This window comes from Rhizoctonia solani, chromosome 14 (genome assembly GCF_016906535.1).
Source record: "Rhizoctonia solani chromosome 14, complete sequence".
In the NCBI taxonomy this organism is placed as follows: Eukaryota; Fungi; Basidiomycota; class Agaricomycetes; order Cantharellales; family Ceratobasidiaceae; genus Rhizoctonia; species Rhizoctonia solani.
The window spans coordinates 1,115,168-1,131,077 of record NC_057383.1 but is presented as its reverse complement, the minus strand read 5'-3'; the positions used below and the strand labels follow the sequence as shown (position 1 = coordinate 1,131,077).

The window sequence follows — 15,910 nt, the reverse complement described above, 5'->3', positions numbered from 1 at the left end:
ATGGACAAGCTCTAGAGTAGCACGTATCGAAGTACATAGGCTCAATATTTGACGTATCTAGTTGAATAGTTTATATAAAAGGAGAGGTTGATTGCCCCTCTTGCGTCTCAGATTAATTGATCCTGACCTGGGTAACTATCGCTTCTATTCAGGGCATGCACGATCAAAAGCAGTCTCGATCATGCGTAAAGCTCCGAGAAAGTCGAGTTACGAGATGAGCAGCAGATTTCTAACCATGTAGCCGCACCCATGACAGCGCGTATGTCCATCGATCGGGCCGAAACGCAATTCTATTGATACTGCTGCTATAGTTAGATGGCCATGTGCCACTTTAAGCTCTCATCATCAAGAACTGCTCCGGAATCTGCTGCCCGCTGTAAGGTCCGAGTGTCCTGACAGTCTGCCCTGTAGAAAAGCTCCTGGTCACCTACGGAGGGGGAAAAGCCCTATAAACTCTGAAACGATTCATTTGGCACAGCCGACCCACCTGCCAGACCCTGGTTTGAGAGCCGATGAGCTGTAACGAGTCCCCGCAGTTTCGAGCGATGTGTTGGCAGATCTCCTGTGCTGTGAGAAGGTGGAGTGGGCGCATCTCTCCAGCTACGTCAGTCATTAAGGTCAAATGCACGTTTCGAAGGCGCTTCCCGGCAACCAGTGCCTGCGCGAGGGCATCCTGGCCACGTGCGTTTAGTTAGCGCTTCGACTTGGCCACAATTAGAATGATGTACTTACTCTGCCGACGCCACATAACGTAGCGAAGATCTCCTCTAGCTGTGAGCATTTCTCGCATGCATAGGCCATTGACTCCAGAGGAACAATGAGCCGTTGGATGCCTATCCGTCTCAGTGTGGACGCATGCAAATCGATGAGCTCTTTGATAGCTTCATGGTCAACACCCTCGTAGGAAATGAACTCGTCGGTTCCACCTCCCGCATACAGTTGGAATGATTCAAGGGGCGAATGTTTGAGAAGCAGTATGATGCTCCCGAACCATTTCCGACGTTGATCAGCCCCTCCGAAGTTGGCACGGTTAGTGATATCGAGGTGAGGAATCGAAGTCTTTTCTGAGCTTCACAATCTGAAGCAAACAAGCCCATGTTCTTTAAAGTGAATCAGATTTGTCATGACCTGGTGGCTATGGTTCAAATGTCAACTCACAAAACGTGGCGAGCAGGTTTCGAGGGCTAGGGACTGAATCCGGCAGTTGTCGGCTAGAATATTTCCGACCGACTGTTCAGTGACCTTGATGCATCCAGCAAGATGGAGGCGGCGTATATTTTGTAAAGAAGGTAGCATGCTTTGCAGGATATCATCATTGGGATAAGGCGCGGACTTGAAACTCGCCATCTCAATTAACGCCATCTTACGACGATATGACCTAAATGCTTACCTTGCATATAATCACAAGACTTTCGAGGGTATCTTTATTTTCGCGACACCAGGCAGGCAAGAGCTCCACAACCGATCGTGCAGGCATAATTAGTGTCAGGCTTTGTAGGTTTCGGAACCCAAGCAAGTCTTCCGGGACCCATGCACCAAATGCACCGGGTTTCGCATTGATTTCGAGCTCCTTCAGTGAATTCAATGAAGCTAGCTCTTGAATCATACTGGTTGATAAGCTACCATCGCGTGTCCAGGAACAGCTTCTGAGATTTAGACAATTCGATATCGCCTGAGTAGCCAGATTTATGATGTGATGTCGCTCGTCGAAGCTCAGATGTGTTGGGAAATCACGTAGCTCTAGGCAGATTCTAATCAAGTTATTCTCGTGAAATCGAATCTCTGCATACTTACGCAGTACTTTTACATGGAAGGCGAGATGTGGAGCATTGCCTAGCGTTTCCAGAATCGTCCAAACCTATTCGGGCGCAAGTTAGTGGCACCTCTACCAAATCAAACTAAAAAGAGAATAGTGCTTACTCGCTTTTTGGCCCCTTTATGCCATGTATATACTTGTATCCATTCATAGAGGCGGACCCTGGCGTACGAGGACCATGTTTTATTAACGAGACAGCATTGAGCTAGATGGGCCCTCCGCTCAACATGCTAAAAGGCTGTGTCAGGTAGCCCGACATGTTTCACGCACTTCATACCTTGAATACATCGTAAAGCAGTTCGGGAAGAATAAACTCGGTGCAACCTCCACTCTCATTCATGGAGTCATGGATGGACTTATCAAGCAAAGCGACGTCACGAGGAAGATATTGGATTACGTAAACATATTGCACTACCTAACTTCCAAAATAGCACTTGGTCTCAACTACGACTAATCCTGTGGATAACTTGACGCGTTCCTTGTCTCTAAACTAGCGGTTTGTTTGACTTATTATCTGGGAGTGAAGGGGTCTTTTACAGGGATAGCAAGCTTGGTTGTTGCGCACGTGGGATTGGGTGGTTACAGCTTGAACAACGTGGTTTCGTCCCAAGAGGTGTGCTTTCGCAACTCTGAACCGCGCCGGCCGTGACCACTGACTTTAACAGGGCCTTATATCTAATAATGACCACCTACAAACAAGAAAAAGAAGACTTTGTCTCTGGTAATAATGGCTCGACTGTCTATCACATTAATGCAATATCCACTGTCGCATTGGTATGTTCTCTTGCAAGTACCGTACCGAATATCGTTCATCAATTCTATGTGAAAACCTTTAGGCATCTGTTGCTCTATATTTCACTCTGCAATCCCGAGTTGCCTTCCCGTCACGTCTGTCTACTGGCTCTGGGAGCCGTCTTATGGAACTCTCAGCGGAATATCTCTTGCTTATTGTTCCACTCGTACTTAGTCTCACACTTTTCGCGAATCATCCTCTTTCTCTGACCTTCCTGTTGCTGTTACCCGCCTTTGCGATCCACCGAGCACTCCCACCGTTGCCTTCGCCAGCCCAAGGTTCTTTACTTCCACCTCCGTCTCCATCTGTAACCCGCTCTCCTTCGCCATCCCCTACTCCCACTCGTACCGAACATTCTTCCATATACGTAACTCCTACTCCGAACCTGACGCCAACTCCCCGTCAATCGGCGTTTCCAAAGGCACCAACTTCCAACACCATCCATGTCCCGCCCCTTCCGGCACTCACGACATACAGGGCACACATGATGCTAATGACCATTATCGCTATCCTTGCTGTCGACTTTCCTGTTTTCCCCCGAGCACTAAGCAAGTGCGAATCACGGGGTGTCTCTGTGGTACGTGTAACCCCTCTCTTTCGAAAAAAAAGTAGCTTGAACCGACGAATGTACACATAGATGGACCTTGGAGTAGGCTCGTTTGTATTTTCCCAGGGCGTTGTGTCTGCTGTTCCTGTTATCAAGAATCCGGGATTATTGAAAAATCCAGTCCTTCCAAAGGTCCTTGCTGCGTCTAAGAAGGTTATCCCATTGTTAGTGCTTGGCCTATTACGAGTCCTGGCGGTCAAGGGAACGGAGTACCCAGTAAGTTATACCCAAATGAATCGAATGAGACCTACATTTCATTTGTTTGTAGGAGCACGTAACAGAGTATGGGGTGCACTGGAATTTCTTCATTACTCTTGCCTTGCTCCCTCCGTTATCTGTCATGTTTCACCCCCTCATCGTATACGCACCTCTATCACTTTTAGGACTGGTTCTCACATTGGGTAATCTCCTTGTGGGACATTGTTTATCCTTGAATAACCTATTTTCGCAGTCCACCAGACTCTCCTTACCAATACTTCTCTCCAAGACTGGGCGCTCGGAAATAACCGGACCAACTTGTTTGACCAGAACAAGGAGGGAATCGTAAGCTTTGTAGGTGAGTTAAACGAATGCGATGGATGTAGTGGTGCCCATTATCATTAAACTAGGCTACTTGTCTATTCATCTGCTCGGAATGGCCATCGGAACACTCATTCTCCCCCCATCGCCAACCCATTTCCGACGTGCGGTATCAGACATCGCCTCCAAAGACAATTCGGCTGCTCCTTCCCGAACTCCATCTCGCGCGCCATCCCCCATTCGTCCACAAGTCGATCGTGACCTACACATGGGTCGGAGACCTGCAACACCAGATTCATCGGATGACGACGAACCCCGAAAGAAGCCCACCCTGACGCTCCATTACACCACCGAAGATCAACCTCGTAAACGTGGCAAGGCAGCAGTGGAACTCTGCAGCTATGCCATTGTATGGTGGACACTGTTCTACTTGGCTGGTGCGCTAAGTGGCAGCGGAGCTCAAGGCGTGTCACGAAGACTGGTTCGTACAATTTAGCTTGTTCCTTCGGGTTTGAAATCTAATCGGAAGAACCGACGGTCGGTATCATTGATTAACTTTTTTCGACAATTTCGGGATATGAAATGGCTAGGCGAATACGATGTATGTGCTATGGGTGACGGCGTTCAACACCACATTTCTGGTTGGGTATGTCTTGTTAGAGGGCATATGGGGAGGCTCGCCACGGAGCCAACCGGCGGCATCGGATCGGCTGCGAGGCTCGAGCCCTAAGGGGTTTGCTCCAAGTTTCAAGTTGCCTGGCGGATCTGATTCAATTCGGAACGGTCCAAACGATAGTGGCACCTCTGGGCTCCTGGAAGCCGTTAATTTGAATGGGTTGGCACTTTTTCTAGTGGTGCGTTGTAAATTTCAGCAGGTCATCACGGAAAAATGACGGACAGCTCGACTAACTATATTAGGCAAATATTGCGACCGGGCTGGTGAACATGACGATTCGGACAATGTACGTCCCCGACGGCCAAGCTATGCTCGTCCTCTTTGGGTATACGTTCGCGTTCTCTCTTTGTGCCTGGGCATTCCGGGGACGACGCATATTATCCATGATATAAGCCGTTTCCAATGTGACAACCATGTGGAGCAAAACCGGAATCCCCCGTTCACAGGCAATCCTAACGAAGCATATGCTTCTTACGAGTCTTATCGTCTCACTGACATCCCAGAAGATATAAATGTTGATGTGCATAATCTATTGTCCTTAGCCAACCCTGTCTTGCACAAATGTCCGTTCTATATACCCAAAACGAGTAATGAAATTTGTCCGGCGTGTGATCGCCAGCAATTACGTTCTTCCCCGATTCTAGACAGAATAAACCGGTGAGCCGGCTTTGACAGGGAACCGGATGAGTAACGAGATGATCGGATGGAAATGGCGAATCCACAGCTCGGGTGGCTGACTCCGCAAAACCGAGGTATATATGGAAGGCCATGGCAGGATGCAGGATGCCCTGGAGAGACGTTGCATCTTTTTGCTTCTAGGCTCAACTCATCGCTTCGCTTGAGTTTGAGTCTGGCGGTTTAAACTCGTGAGACCTGGGTTTTTTTTCTTCTGCCTTCCCGCTTGTTTTCCTGGCCATGTCGTTCGTTGATAGTATTATCTTGTCGGCGTAAGTAGATAGACATATGTCCACTGCTCTGATGCTCATCTGCGGTCGATGTGCGATAGCCCTCAGGGGTCTAATCCATATACATATGCGGCCGATTTCGTTGGTAAGTCGTTCCCCATCGTAAAAGCCAGCAGACAGCTGACTGGGACACCCGTCTCAGCTACGATCATACCTCCCAAGCCAGACTGGTACTTTGTGAACATCATCGCCTCTGGGATAGTGGCAGCCATGTAAGCTTGATATGTGTTCTGCCTTTTTGCCGAGAGTGGATGGTTGACGACAGGGGACAGTAACCTCATCTCAACCATCGCATGTTTCATTGTAATGTGGAAACGATCCCAGGCCGGGACCGGGGTCGGCCTCTGGTTTTTCCGATTAAGGTACGTAGGCCCCATGTTACAATCATATGCGATCGCTGATTGGTATTGTAGATATGGCCATTCTAGGTAAGCATCCCGGACAACTTGCAGAGCGCGTTAGTTGACCGCCGCCGACAGTGGCGTACCCTACATCATGCCCAACGCATTGACCATGTTCTTGTTTTGGAACTTGATATTTATGTTGCTCATGCAGGCAAGCCAACTTTCGCCACGGTTGATATCGCAGCGCTAATCAGCTAATCACGCGTGTTTAGCCGTACATTTGGTTAAACTATTTCGCCTACCACACGCCGAGTCTCCAGTTGACAAGGTGAGCCTCTTCTAGCCCACATTCACAGTCAGAGCTGAGCTCACGGGATCCTGTCTCAGCCGCATGTACTTTTGGTATGGCTTTGTTTTCATCTGGGACGCGACTGGGATGTGGACCAGCGCCTTTGGTACACTGTATGCGACACTGCTCCCCAAGCTCTTTACCGTCACTCCTTCATCCCACTCCGCCCTCCGAGGGTTTCTCCTTCACCCGATCACCTTGAATGTGCTATGTTTCATGCCTCCATCTGGACTGGCTTTGACGCAGGTGATTACATCAACCTACTCGGCTATCGCGTGGAGCGACCTTGTGCACACTCAATTCGGTCTTATTGATCTACTCAAAATGCTTGCCGGACAATGGGCCCAAAGCGCTACACATGACTTGGATAGAGCATTGGCCGCCCGGGCTGACGACATGGGCACGCTGTTCTTGATACAAAAAGACAAGAGTCAGGTCGCGTTCCAGAAGAACGCATGGACATGTAAGCCCAATTCGCTCCTACCCGCGGCCAACTCGCTAATCTGCTCGCTTAGGCGGGGCATGGTACTTACTTTGCATCGTCTTGTTCACGCCTACTGCCGTTTGGCTACTTTGGGTCATCAGGGACACGATCAACCAACGTACCCGCCGGGTCACACCACACGCCCCGCCTCCGACGAGTTCCAACGGTCTCCCGATTCAACAGCCCCACCCGACTGCGTTCGGGACGCTCAGCCGAGGTCGAGTTTCGCGCCGTTTTCTCAAGGACGCCAGGCCGCGACCAATGCTCCTTACAAGCAACCCAACACCCCGGGAGCTGTGGGTGCGAATTGGACGACAAATAGTCAAGCCGGGCAAAACAATGATGATAGCATCAAGCCGCTTAAACGAGCACTGTGTAAGTTCCTTTGATTAATCGCACGCCAAGTATAGAAATCTGATGACATGGTGTCTTGGGCATAGTGACTGCCAGTTTGCAATTTGCGGCTACTTTCTTCTGTCTGGGTGTCGCTTCGGGTTCGTGGCTGTGGATAGCTGCGGATGCCGGACGGTTGATTGTCAAGTGCGTGGATGGATGGATGAAATATAGGTTTATTTGCTGATACTGTAGGGTTGTGCAGTCCGACGCTTCACGCACTCGCCATCTTGCTCACGATCTGGGTCTATGTGATTGTCGGGTGCTTGGTCAATCTCTTCATCTTGGTACGATATGGCATTGCTCCATATTCACATGCTTCGTATTTACTCCCTCTATAGATCCGGACTCGGCGCCCCGACGATTCCTCAACTAGCGGAAACAATATGCCCCTCTCAGCAATAAAAGCATCACATGCCTCATCCTCCCAATCCCACACTCGGTCCGAGCTGGAGCGAAAACCGGTATACATTGTGGCCCACACCACAACGCATGTAGTCGTGGATGACCCCGGCCACCGATCTTCTGGTTCTGACCATGCGGTTGACGTCACCTCGGGTGGAAGGCAACCATACGACGGTCAGGGCGATATGGAGAGCGCTTATAGTTTGAGTAGCGCTCATTTTGCGGATGATCCGGCCAAGATCAAAGCCTTGGATGATGTCGAGTGGTCGAAGCGATGAGTCCCTTTTTTCGGATTGTAATTTATGTCTTGTTATCACGGATTTTCTGTTACTTTACCTGATTATATGCAAGGTGGTTTTCCCTTTTGGTGTTGGCTAATCCTCGTTATGTGCCGTGTACGCTATAGTACTATGTACCAATGAGAATACATATCACAACTTAAATGACGCTATTGGTCATGCGTTTACTATCGAAGTGAAGGGGTTGCCACGTTATTGTGTTCTAGTGTCTGATGTCGAGTTGGCGATCCCTCAAACACATCGCAAGGTAGTGATTATCTAGGTTTTGATTAGATGTACGTCCAACTTCTTTTCTGAGTGATTGAGAATAACTTACTGTGCAACCGGGTATTCAATATCCGATGCATGCGTGGAGGGAGCAAGGGGGCAGTAATTCGGTGGTAGGGTTGAGGGAAGATGGCGGAATATTGTCACGATCGAATGGTGATGTCGGCTCGATCACTCATAAGTTACAAGACGGAAGCATCGGTCGCATCCAGGACCTTTTTTTTGTGCCCTGCAGCTTTGTATTTGAGTTGTAGCCATGGGATATGCCGAAATCGCTCCCTCGGTTAAATTGTAATATTTATAACTAATATATTAGCCGACGTCAAAAAGGTTGAGCTTGTCTGCATGATCGACGAAATGAAGGGGGGAGCCGAATTGAAATGAGGGGATCGGCAGGGGTAAGCGCTCAGGTCCGTGGATGATCCGAATCGCTCCGTTCCTGAGCACGAATTCGAATATCGGGACTCCGCTAACCCAGAGGCAAACTCAGTCCGAGAGAGCAACGTGAGCGAGCGGCCATGTCGATACAATGAGCTCATTTCTGGAACAACTCCTAATCCTAGCCCCGCCCGGAGAGTCCCCATACGAGTACGCAGCCACTCTGCTCGGCAATGTTCTCCCCGAAAAAGCGGGTTGGTTTTTCTGGATGTTGGGTCTTGGGTCGATTGTGAATGCCTTGTAAGTCTGTTGTGTTTGATTTATTGTTTTTCGCATGTGCTGAACGTATGCATGCGATCGTAGTAATCTGATTCTAAACTTTGTTTGTATTTATATGGTTGGCGCTCGACACAAGCTTGGCGATTCGAGTCCCTATTGGTTTGTTAGGCTGCAGTATGATCATTCAAGTAAGTGGAATTGTCTCGGAATGTTGTTTTTCTGGGCGGCAACCGAACCGTTCATTTTATCACTGGCTAGGTGGTGTACCATATATCGTTCCGAACGCTCTGATGATGTTTTTGCTGTTTAATGGAATCTTCGCTTTGTTGATGCAGCCGTACATTTGGATTGTGAGCCTTTCTTCCGTTCGCCTTGCTGATATCGCTCACCGAACGTATAAGAATTATATAACTTATAAACATCGCACAAGACTCGCACCTGAAACTGGCTTGTTCTTTTGGTGAGTCCCCTAGCTTCCAGAGGTAGGCTTGCTTCGTACCAATGCTTCGGTTTTCAGGTATGGGTTTATCTTCATTTTCGATGGGTCCGGAATGTGGATTAGTGCTTTTGGAACTTTCTATGGTGAGTTAATGTGGGTTGACGTGGCCACGATGCTGAGCTCATCAATACGGTCGCAGCAACGCTGCTTCCGCAGTTGCTTATCAGCCCAAATTATGCCGGCATAGGCCAAGTTCTCGTTCACCCTGGTACACCACCCTTTCCTTTCCCTATTATGTGGACCATAGCTTACCGCCAAATTAGCTTTCTTGAATGCGTTATGTTATGGTCTTCCGCTCGCGCTTTTGGTTGCTCAAGTACGTCGGGCTGTTCGTCAACCTGAATTTGATCCTCAACGACCAATAGGTTATCACATCTGCACAGTCCCAAATAGCCTGGCACGACATGCTGCTTCTCGAGTTTGATGTGGTGGATAATCTCAATATTCTCAGTCGACAGTGGAAATCTGGTGGCATTGACCAGTCCTTGTGGAACCAGACACTTGTCATCTCCAAGCCCCTTCTTGGGAAGATACTAGAGTCTAGAGCTGCGTTTGTGAGAAACGCTGCTACAACTGGAGGTCAGTGGATTCTGTTTCGTAGTTCTCTAATAATTGGCGCTGATCTTGCAACGAGAAGCCTGGTACACCTTGTGCTTTGTGTTCTTTACCCCTAGTGCTGTTTGGCTCCTATATACCCTTCATCGAACAATTGAGAGGAAACTTTGGGTCCCGGATCTTCAGCTAGAAGCTCTCGGCCCCATTTCCTCATTACATCCCCCAAGTTCGCGCACCTCGGGAAGTGAACAGACGACTCCTACCAGTGCTGCATCCTTAGCCCCCGAGTACCAAGATGCACAAGCTCAGGAGAGGGTGCACGACCCTGGAGGCAAGACGGCCAAAAAGCTGCAGACTGCCTTCTGTGAGTTCTTTTTTTTCTAACCCTTTGGTTTTTGGCTTGGCTAAACGGCATGTAGACTCGGCTATGTTGCAATTCATCGCGACCGGGTTTTGCCTTGGTGCTGCTGCCGGGTCGTGGATATGGGCAGCGACTGATGCGAGGGTCAATATCAAGTAAGTGGCCTTGGTTAAGGAATGAAGTGGGGCTAATGGCATGGCACAGTCCTACACTACATGCGTTGGCGGTAATATTATCTGTATGGGTGTACTCGATTGTAGGTATTGCGGTCAACATGTTTATATGCGTACGTTTACCTACTTAACTGTGTGGTTGATACTGAGGTTTATTTGCTCGGGAATAGGTTCGGTTAAAAGCTATTGGGTTCCGGCTCCCAAAAATGATGGACTATTTTGATGGGGTATGGAGAATAGGATCGAGTCAAGAGAAGAGGGATTCTGTACATGCTTGATATATCATTTTGTTGAATTGTCGTAATATCATTTGGTGTATCACATTCCAGAGTTTCAGACCCCACATTTGATTGAGGCTCCATCAGATGATCGTAGCCCCCTATATATATTAGTAATTATGCGTTGGTTCTGTCTATCAGACATGTATAGTGTCCGGTTTGCTTGACATACTGGTGGCTGATCAGTTTCTGTCCCAAATTTGGCTAAAAGTACTATGAGGTAATTTGCCGTTCACGGTCACGTGGATGTTCGACAAACCTCGGTGATCTCGTTTTGCTCCCGACCCCTATCTTCGGACTTGGTCTAATATTAATGTGCGGGATTTGGACCACTCGCAAGGTGTGTAATTGTATCCGCTGTACATGAAATATATGCTGACATGAGACAATAGTAAGTAACAATTGATTTGGGTATCTGTTGAATATAAGAAGAAGGGAATCCTCGCTCGTAGGGACCAGTATTCAATACAGGTTGTTCAATACCAGACTCACACGTTTCCAGAACCTATAGTCTATCGCGATGTCGTTTGGGGGTTCTCATCGCTCGGCGGGGTCCCTGTCCGCTAACCAGGCGCCTCCTTCGCCGTTTGCCAACAAGCTAAGGTTGGCGAATCCCTCTGGTACACTTCTCCCACCCATCCCCCCACCTGCGCCGCTTGGCTTACCTGATATGGATACTATCTCGCTCGAGAGTAACCGTTCAAAACCCCAGCCTATTCCACCTCGTCGCTCGACGTCACCGTTACGTGGGACCTCGGCCTTTGACAGGAGTATGGACCCAGAGATTGAGGATGAGGAGGAAACACCATGGGGAGAGCGCCCAGCCATCGCGTCGAGTCCAATGTCTTCGTCTCCAGGCATGAACCGCTTTGCGAGCTCGTTTGCCACGCGCGTCAACGCGCTGTTTGCCGACTCGCACCAGAACAAACCGCGAATGAGCGATGCTGAGATTGAAGCCGAGGCAGAGCGGTCACGCGAAGCTTCGAGGCGAGAAGCCGAGAGAATTTTAACGGAAGAGGCCGAGGCGAGGCGAAAGGTGGAAGAAGCAACACTTGCTCAACGGGCCAAGGAGCGGGAACAGCAGCAACGCATAATGGAACGGGCACAATTGGGAAGACCTGTTACGCCTACCCGAGGGATGAGTCTCTCGCCGGTGGCGTCGCCAAAGCGCGAAGGGACTAAAGAGGGAGAGAGTAGTTGGTGGGAAATGGCTAAATCCAAGTTGACGCCGACCAAGGAAAAGGACTTGACACCCTCCCAGCAGATCGTGGCCGAGGCAAGGAAGCAGGAAAAGGAACGGGAAAAGGACAAGGGAAAGAAGAGTATTGATTGGCCTGCTACACCTGGAATTCGTTCGACCGACCCCACTTTGCTTGCCATGGCCGCTGCTTCTCGCTTGGCAGCTTCCCCGATCAACGACAATCAGTTCATGTCTGGCACTTTGTCCTCTTCACCCGAACGACAACAGACCTACTCGCCCAAACCTATCATGCCTCACGAACAACTTGCTCGCGAAATCGAGGCTCAAGGCGGAGGCCGTATTAATGGAGACTTTTTTGGAACCCGATTGAGTACCGATGGCGCTTATATGAGTACCCCTAGCAAGAGTTCCCTCCCCTTTGTCAGCCGTGCCACTCCCAGTCCTGCTCCTAGTCCACTTCAGCCCGCTCGCGCCCAGACAAGCCCTGAGCAATTGGTCTATCAAGTGCTGGTACACCCTTGGGCGGACGTTCTCCCAACGTTTCACCTGAAAGGCTGCCTCACTTAGAGAAAGACAAGAAGTTTAGTCCTGTAGAAGATAAAGACAAGGTCGCAGAGAGGGAAAAGGAAAAAGACCGGCGGACTGCCACAACTATTACCACCACTACGACTAATGATGACGCTCCTCCGCTGTATGCTCAGTTCACACCAGCAGGCGCGCTGGATGTCGCTTTAACATTGCTCACTGTCGCTCGCCGCTTTGAGAAACTCGAAAAATGGACAGTGGGTCATGTGCGTGCTCTTGAGGAGCGTATGAAAGATGTAGAGCGGTGAGCAGTGGCGTGCATTATATTAATGTCGAGTACTAACGGGTCTGGAGGGACAGGTACTTGGTAGATAAAGAAGCCAAGTCCGATGCAGTAGGAAAGGAAATTGCTGCTCTCAAAACGGGAATTCAGGATATTAGGCGTAATATGGAAACTTTGCGCGAGTCTATTCCTCCCCCAGCTCCACCGCCGCCACCACCTCAAGCTCAACCCCAGCCCCAACCCCAACCCTTCTTGATCAACCCTCCCGCCACACCTGCCCGACGGGCCCAGCCATCCGATGCGGACTCGGCTCGTATGCGGGCAATGTCTTCCACAAGTGCAAGCTCTTATGCAACCGCTCTGAGTGCGCTCAACGGAGAATTGTCCAATGCTGCCGCAGTTCGTACGTCTGTTATTTCCCTTGGTTCTGTCGAAGAGGACGGTATTGACGTGCGCCCGAGCGTTGCTGAAGTGGTTACTCCAATGGCCGTTCGACAGCCATTGCCTCCAGCGCCATCTACGTCGGCGAGCACGTCTTCTTTTGGTTCGCCGTTGTCCGAGTCTGCTGGTCGAGCGTCGTTGACTTCCCCTCGTGCGTCCGGTTCGAGCTCTAGAGATTTCAAGTCTGTGGTTCCCTCTGCCGCCAAGGACTTTACACCACCACCTCCTTTGGATCGCGTTTCTTCAGCCAACGGAGGTCAGCCTCAGAGTCCACCTGGAGGACCGCGTTCTCGACTTCCTTATCCTACTGGAGATTATACTGCCAACGGACAATCTGTGTCACCTCTTTCAGCTACGGCGGCTCAGTTCCCTATGCCCCCTGGCGCATCCAACAGCACATTAACACTTTCAGCAACTGCTCCGCTGTCAATTGACAAAGAGAAACAAAAAGAAAGGGATGAAACACCTCTTGGTCAGTCATCACGTGGACAACGCGCCGAATCTGTATCCCCTACACCTCGCAAACGGTACACTGTCGCCCTCTCCGGTGGAGACGACAACCAACGACCTGCTTCTTTACCTACACAAACAGCCGTGTTTACCACCGCTCCACATTCAGTGTCTTCTCCCTCCTCTTCTTCAGGTCGAAGTCGCTCCCAGTCTACGTACAGCACCGCGCCTCAACCACCACCTTCCCCATCACCCGCTTCGGGCTCCAACAGGCTACGAAGAGCAGTCAGCTCGAGTACTGACGGTGGGTTGGCGTCTGTCTATGCTCAAACGGAAGATTGGGAAGACGTGCGAGGGAAGGTCCTTACACCTCGTTTGGGAGAACCTAAGTTCGTAGATCCGTTAGTGATTAGACGAAAGGGTGCCGCTGGGAAGGATGCGGGTAGTAAACCTTTGCCAGGTGCTGGACGTGGTAAGGTTCCGATTTCACAGTTGGTTAAGTTTTTCGATGGAGACAAGTAGATGTGTGTTTAACGCGATTGGATGTGTGGGGTGAGGGGGGGATTGTTTAGAGTAGATTTCTTTTGGACTTAGGGCTTATCGATTTCTGACATCTCTTAATATTTGTTTCATCACTGTACTGCATGCTTTTTGTCTGTTGTTTTGGGTTTGGTTTAACACGTATTGTTTTGATTTTGAATGCGGGTTCTGAACGGGTATTACAAAAGCAGCCACTACGACATTAGTATGAAAAGTGGCACGGAAAGGGCTCCAATAATCGCTGGTCTAAACGACAGGAGTACATTGCATATCGTCTGCTGTAAAGGTTATAGGGGAGTTCCCGTAACGATTTTGGAGTGACGCTACAGTGGCGAAATGAAGGCACAGCCTGACCAGATTGAACAGGTGTTACAGTGTTGTGGTTTGCATTAGACCGGACACTTCAGTAATAATACGCTTGTTGACATTGGCTCGGTGCGTGCGGTTCTTCAGGTGATCTCAAAGTTTGATAGCGTTTGGCCAGGTCCAAGATTGTAGAGCTAAGGGAAAAGGGTGAGTGCCACAATAAGAGGTGTGTCGCGTTAAAACGTACCATTCCTGGGCAGTCGAGGCACTTGAGCCTAAATGCAGGCGCTTCCTCCCCGAATGAAGGCCAAGCCTTAAGAATGATATCTATACGATCATTAGCATATCGTTGTCGGACAGTGGCAAGAGCTTCCAAGATCCAACTAGGCACCCGAACCCCCTGCAAAATAAGTAAGAGCACTAGTACACAGCACGTAGTGTATGAACATACATTATTATCATTTCAGAATAATCAAGAGGTGTATCTTGTTCGCGGTAGTTTATACCTTGCATATCAGCCGTTCTCCCGGTTCGGTACGATCATATGCCCACCGGCTATCATTTTGCATAACCCCAGGTAATTTAGGGGCCCAATAATCTCCGTTTTTCATTCTTCCGTCGTCGCGACTTGCGAGTGGCTGTAATAGATCGCCAAACTCCCCGGAGTTATCCTTTGGTGACAAGCGATTGGTTGATTCGAGCGCTATCAATAAAGCGCCTGAAGGATGGCGTTGAGACGCACCTTGCACCAGAGGAGGTGTATGTTTGAAATACTGGGTCTCTTTAACGGGTCGTGTGCCCAACAAGTTAAAAGTATTGACCAAATGGTGTCGCTAATATTGCTCGGCTGCTGAGGGTATGGCATTCTCCCTTGTGCTGCTTGTATCATTATCCAACTTGGATTTTCTCCTTCGAACGGAACCTTCCCCGAAAGGGTCTCCTGGGTGGTAGGTCAACATTTCACACGGCATCCCTGCAGCTCCAGGCATAATGTTGCGTACGAACACGGTCTGTTATATTGCACTCCAGAGCTCAGATCAATACTACGTGCAAAGGACATACCATAGCATAGGAGTACACATCTGACTGTTTTGTAGCAATCGGTATGCTTCTTGCGACGAGGTGTTCAGGCGGCTGGTATATAAGCAATATAATTCATTTGTGTATAATTATGAATAGGTTATCCTACCGCATATTGGTATGTAATGCCAAAAGTGGTAGTAGGTGCAAATGAACGTGCTAGGTCCTTGAGGATAGTGTTCCCAAAGTCAGTAATCATTGCTATTCTCCTGTTGGAACCATAACATTCGCCTAGAGATTTACGTTAAGGTAAGTAGATGCACACCAGAAGGACTCACCCCCTTGAGGTCCCCATGTACCTATAGTGTAAGATGCAATTAATTAATCTCTCATTTTAGTATCATTCCGACATACCATATCCCTACTATGCATGTACGCTAGCCCTGCACGTATCTGTTCACACTGAGGTTCATTTCGTATTTATCAATACAACAGAAAATCTTTGACTCATCGATAGAGTTACTTACAAATGTTGTGCGATCTGTATCAGAACACTGGTTGTCTCTAAGGTAGGCACTAAGGTTTCCATTCGGCATCCAAGGGGAGACCATGGATAATTGACCTTTGAAGGTAGCAAACCCTAATAAAGGCAAGATATTTGGATGGTCCAGATGCGTCCAGGTGAGTAGTTCCTTGGCTGCGCG

General features: G+C 49.2%; 5 protein-coding genes across 5 annotated transcripts; 4 read left to right on the top strand and 1 right to left on the bottom strand.

Moving 5' to 3' along the window:
* Positions 1 to 331: 331 nt before the first annotated feature.
* RhiXN_10979 (uncharacterized protein) lies at positions 332 to 1,606 on the bottom strand (the record flags this gene model as incomplete). The annotated part of the gene is made up of 6 exons (XM_043330794.1): positions 332 to 427; positions 488 to 673; positions 733 to 926; positions 992 to 1,100; positions 1,159 to 1,332; positions 1,391 to 1,606. The coding sequence occupies 6 exons, from the start codon at positions 1,604 to 1,606 to the stop codon at positions 332 to 334; spliced, it is 975 nt and encodes a 324-aa protein (XP_043186139.1).
* An 891-nt stretch (positions 1,607 to 2,497) lies between these two features.
* Positions 2,498 to 4,803, top strand: RhiXN_10978 (GPI-anchored domain-containing protein; the record flags this gene model as incomplete). Its single annotated transcript, XM_043330793.1, has 8 exons — positions 2,498 to 2,590; positions 2,653 to 3,186; positions 3,247 to 3,432; positions 3,485 to 3,617; positions 3,668 to 3,772; positions 3,825 to 4,216; positions 4,326 to 4,589; positions 4,654 to 4,803. 8 exons carry the CDS (start codon positions 2,498 to 2,500, stop codon positions 4,801 to 4,803), a joined length of 1,857 nt encoding a protein of 618 aa, XP_043186138.1.
* Positions 4,804 to 5,326: 523 nt separating this feature from the next.
* Positions 5,327 to 7,629, top strand: RhiXN_10977 (uncharacterized protein; the record flags this gene model as incomplete). Its single annotated transcript, XM_043330792.1, has 9 exons — positions 5,327 to 5,358; positions 5,418 to 5,461; positions 5,519 to 5,588; positions 5,649 to 5,738; positions 5,790 to 5,804; positions 6,108 to 6,928; positions 6,994 to 7,093; positions 7,152 to 7,233; positions 7,288 to 7,629. The coding sequence occupies 9 exons, from the start codon at positions 5,327 to 5,329 to the stop codon at positions 7,627 to 7,629; spliced, it is 1,596 nt and encodes a 531-aa protein (XP_043186137.1).
* An 817-nt stretch (positions 7,630 to 8,446) lies between these two features.
* Positions 8,447 to 10,440, top strand: RhiXN_10976 (uncharacterized protein; the record flags this gene model as incomplete). Its single annotated transcript, XM_043330791.1, has 12 exons — positions 8,447 to 8,595; positions 8,659 to 8,762; positions 8,833 to 8,924; positions 8,976 to 9,034; positions 9,092 to 9,156; positions 9,213 to 9,281; positions 9,337 to 9,389; positions 9,439 to 9,652; positions 9,711 to 9,992; positions 10,048 to 10,144; positions 10,194 to 10,275; positions 10,333 to 10,440. The coding sequence occupies 12 exons, from the start codon at positions 8,447 to 8,449 to the stop codon at positions 10,438 to 10,440; spliced, it is 1,374 nt and encodes a 457-aa protein (XP_043186136.1).
* Positions 10,441 to 10,960: 520 nt separating this feature from the next.
* RhiXN_10975 (uncharacterized protein) lies at positions 10,961 to 13,862 on the top strand (the record flags this gene model as incomplete). Its single annotated transcript, XM_043330790.1, has 3 exons — positions 10,961 to 12,151; positions 12,211 to 12,470; positions 12,527 to 13,862. 3 exons carry the CDS (start codon positions 10,961 to 10,963, stop codon positions 13,860 to 13,862), a joined length of 2,787 nt encoding a protein of 928 aa, XP_043186135.1.
* Between the last annotated feature and the right edge of the window lie 2,048 nt (positions 13,863 to 15,910).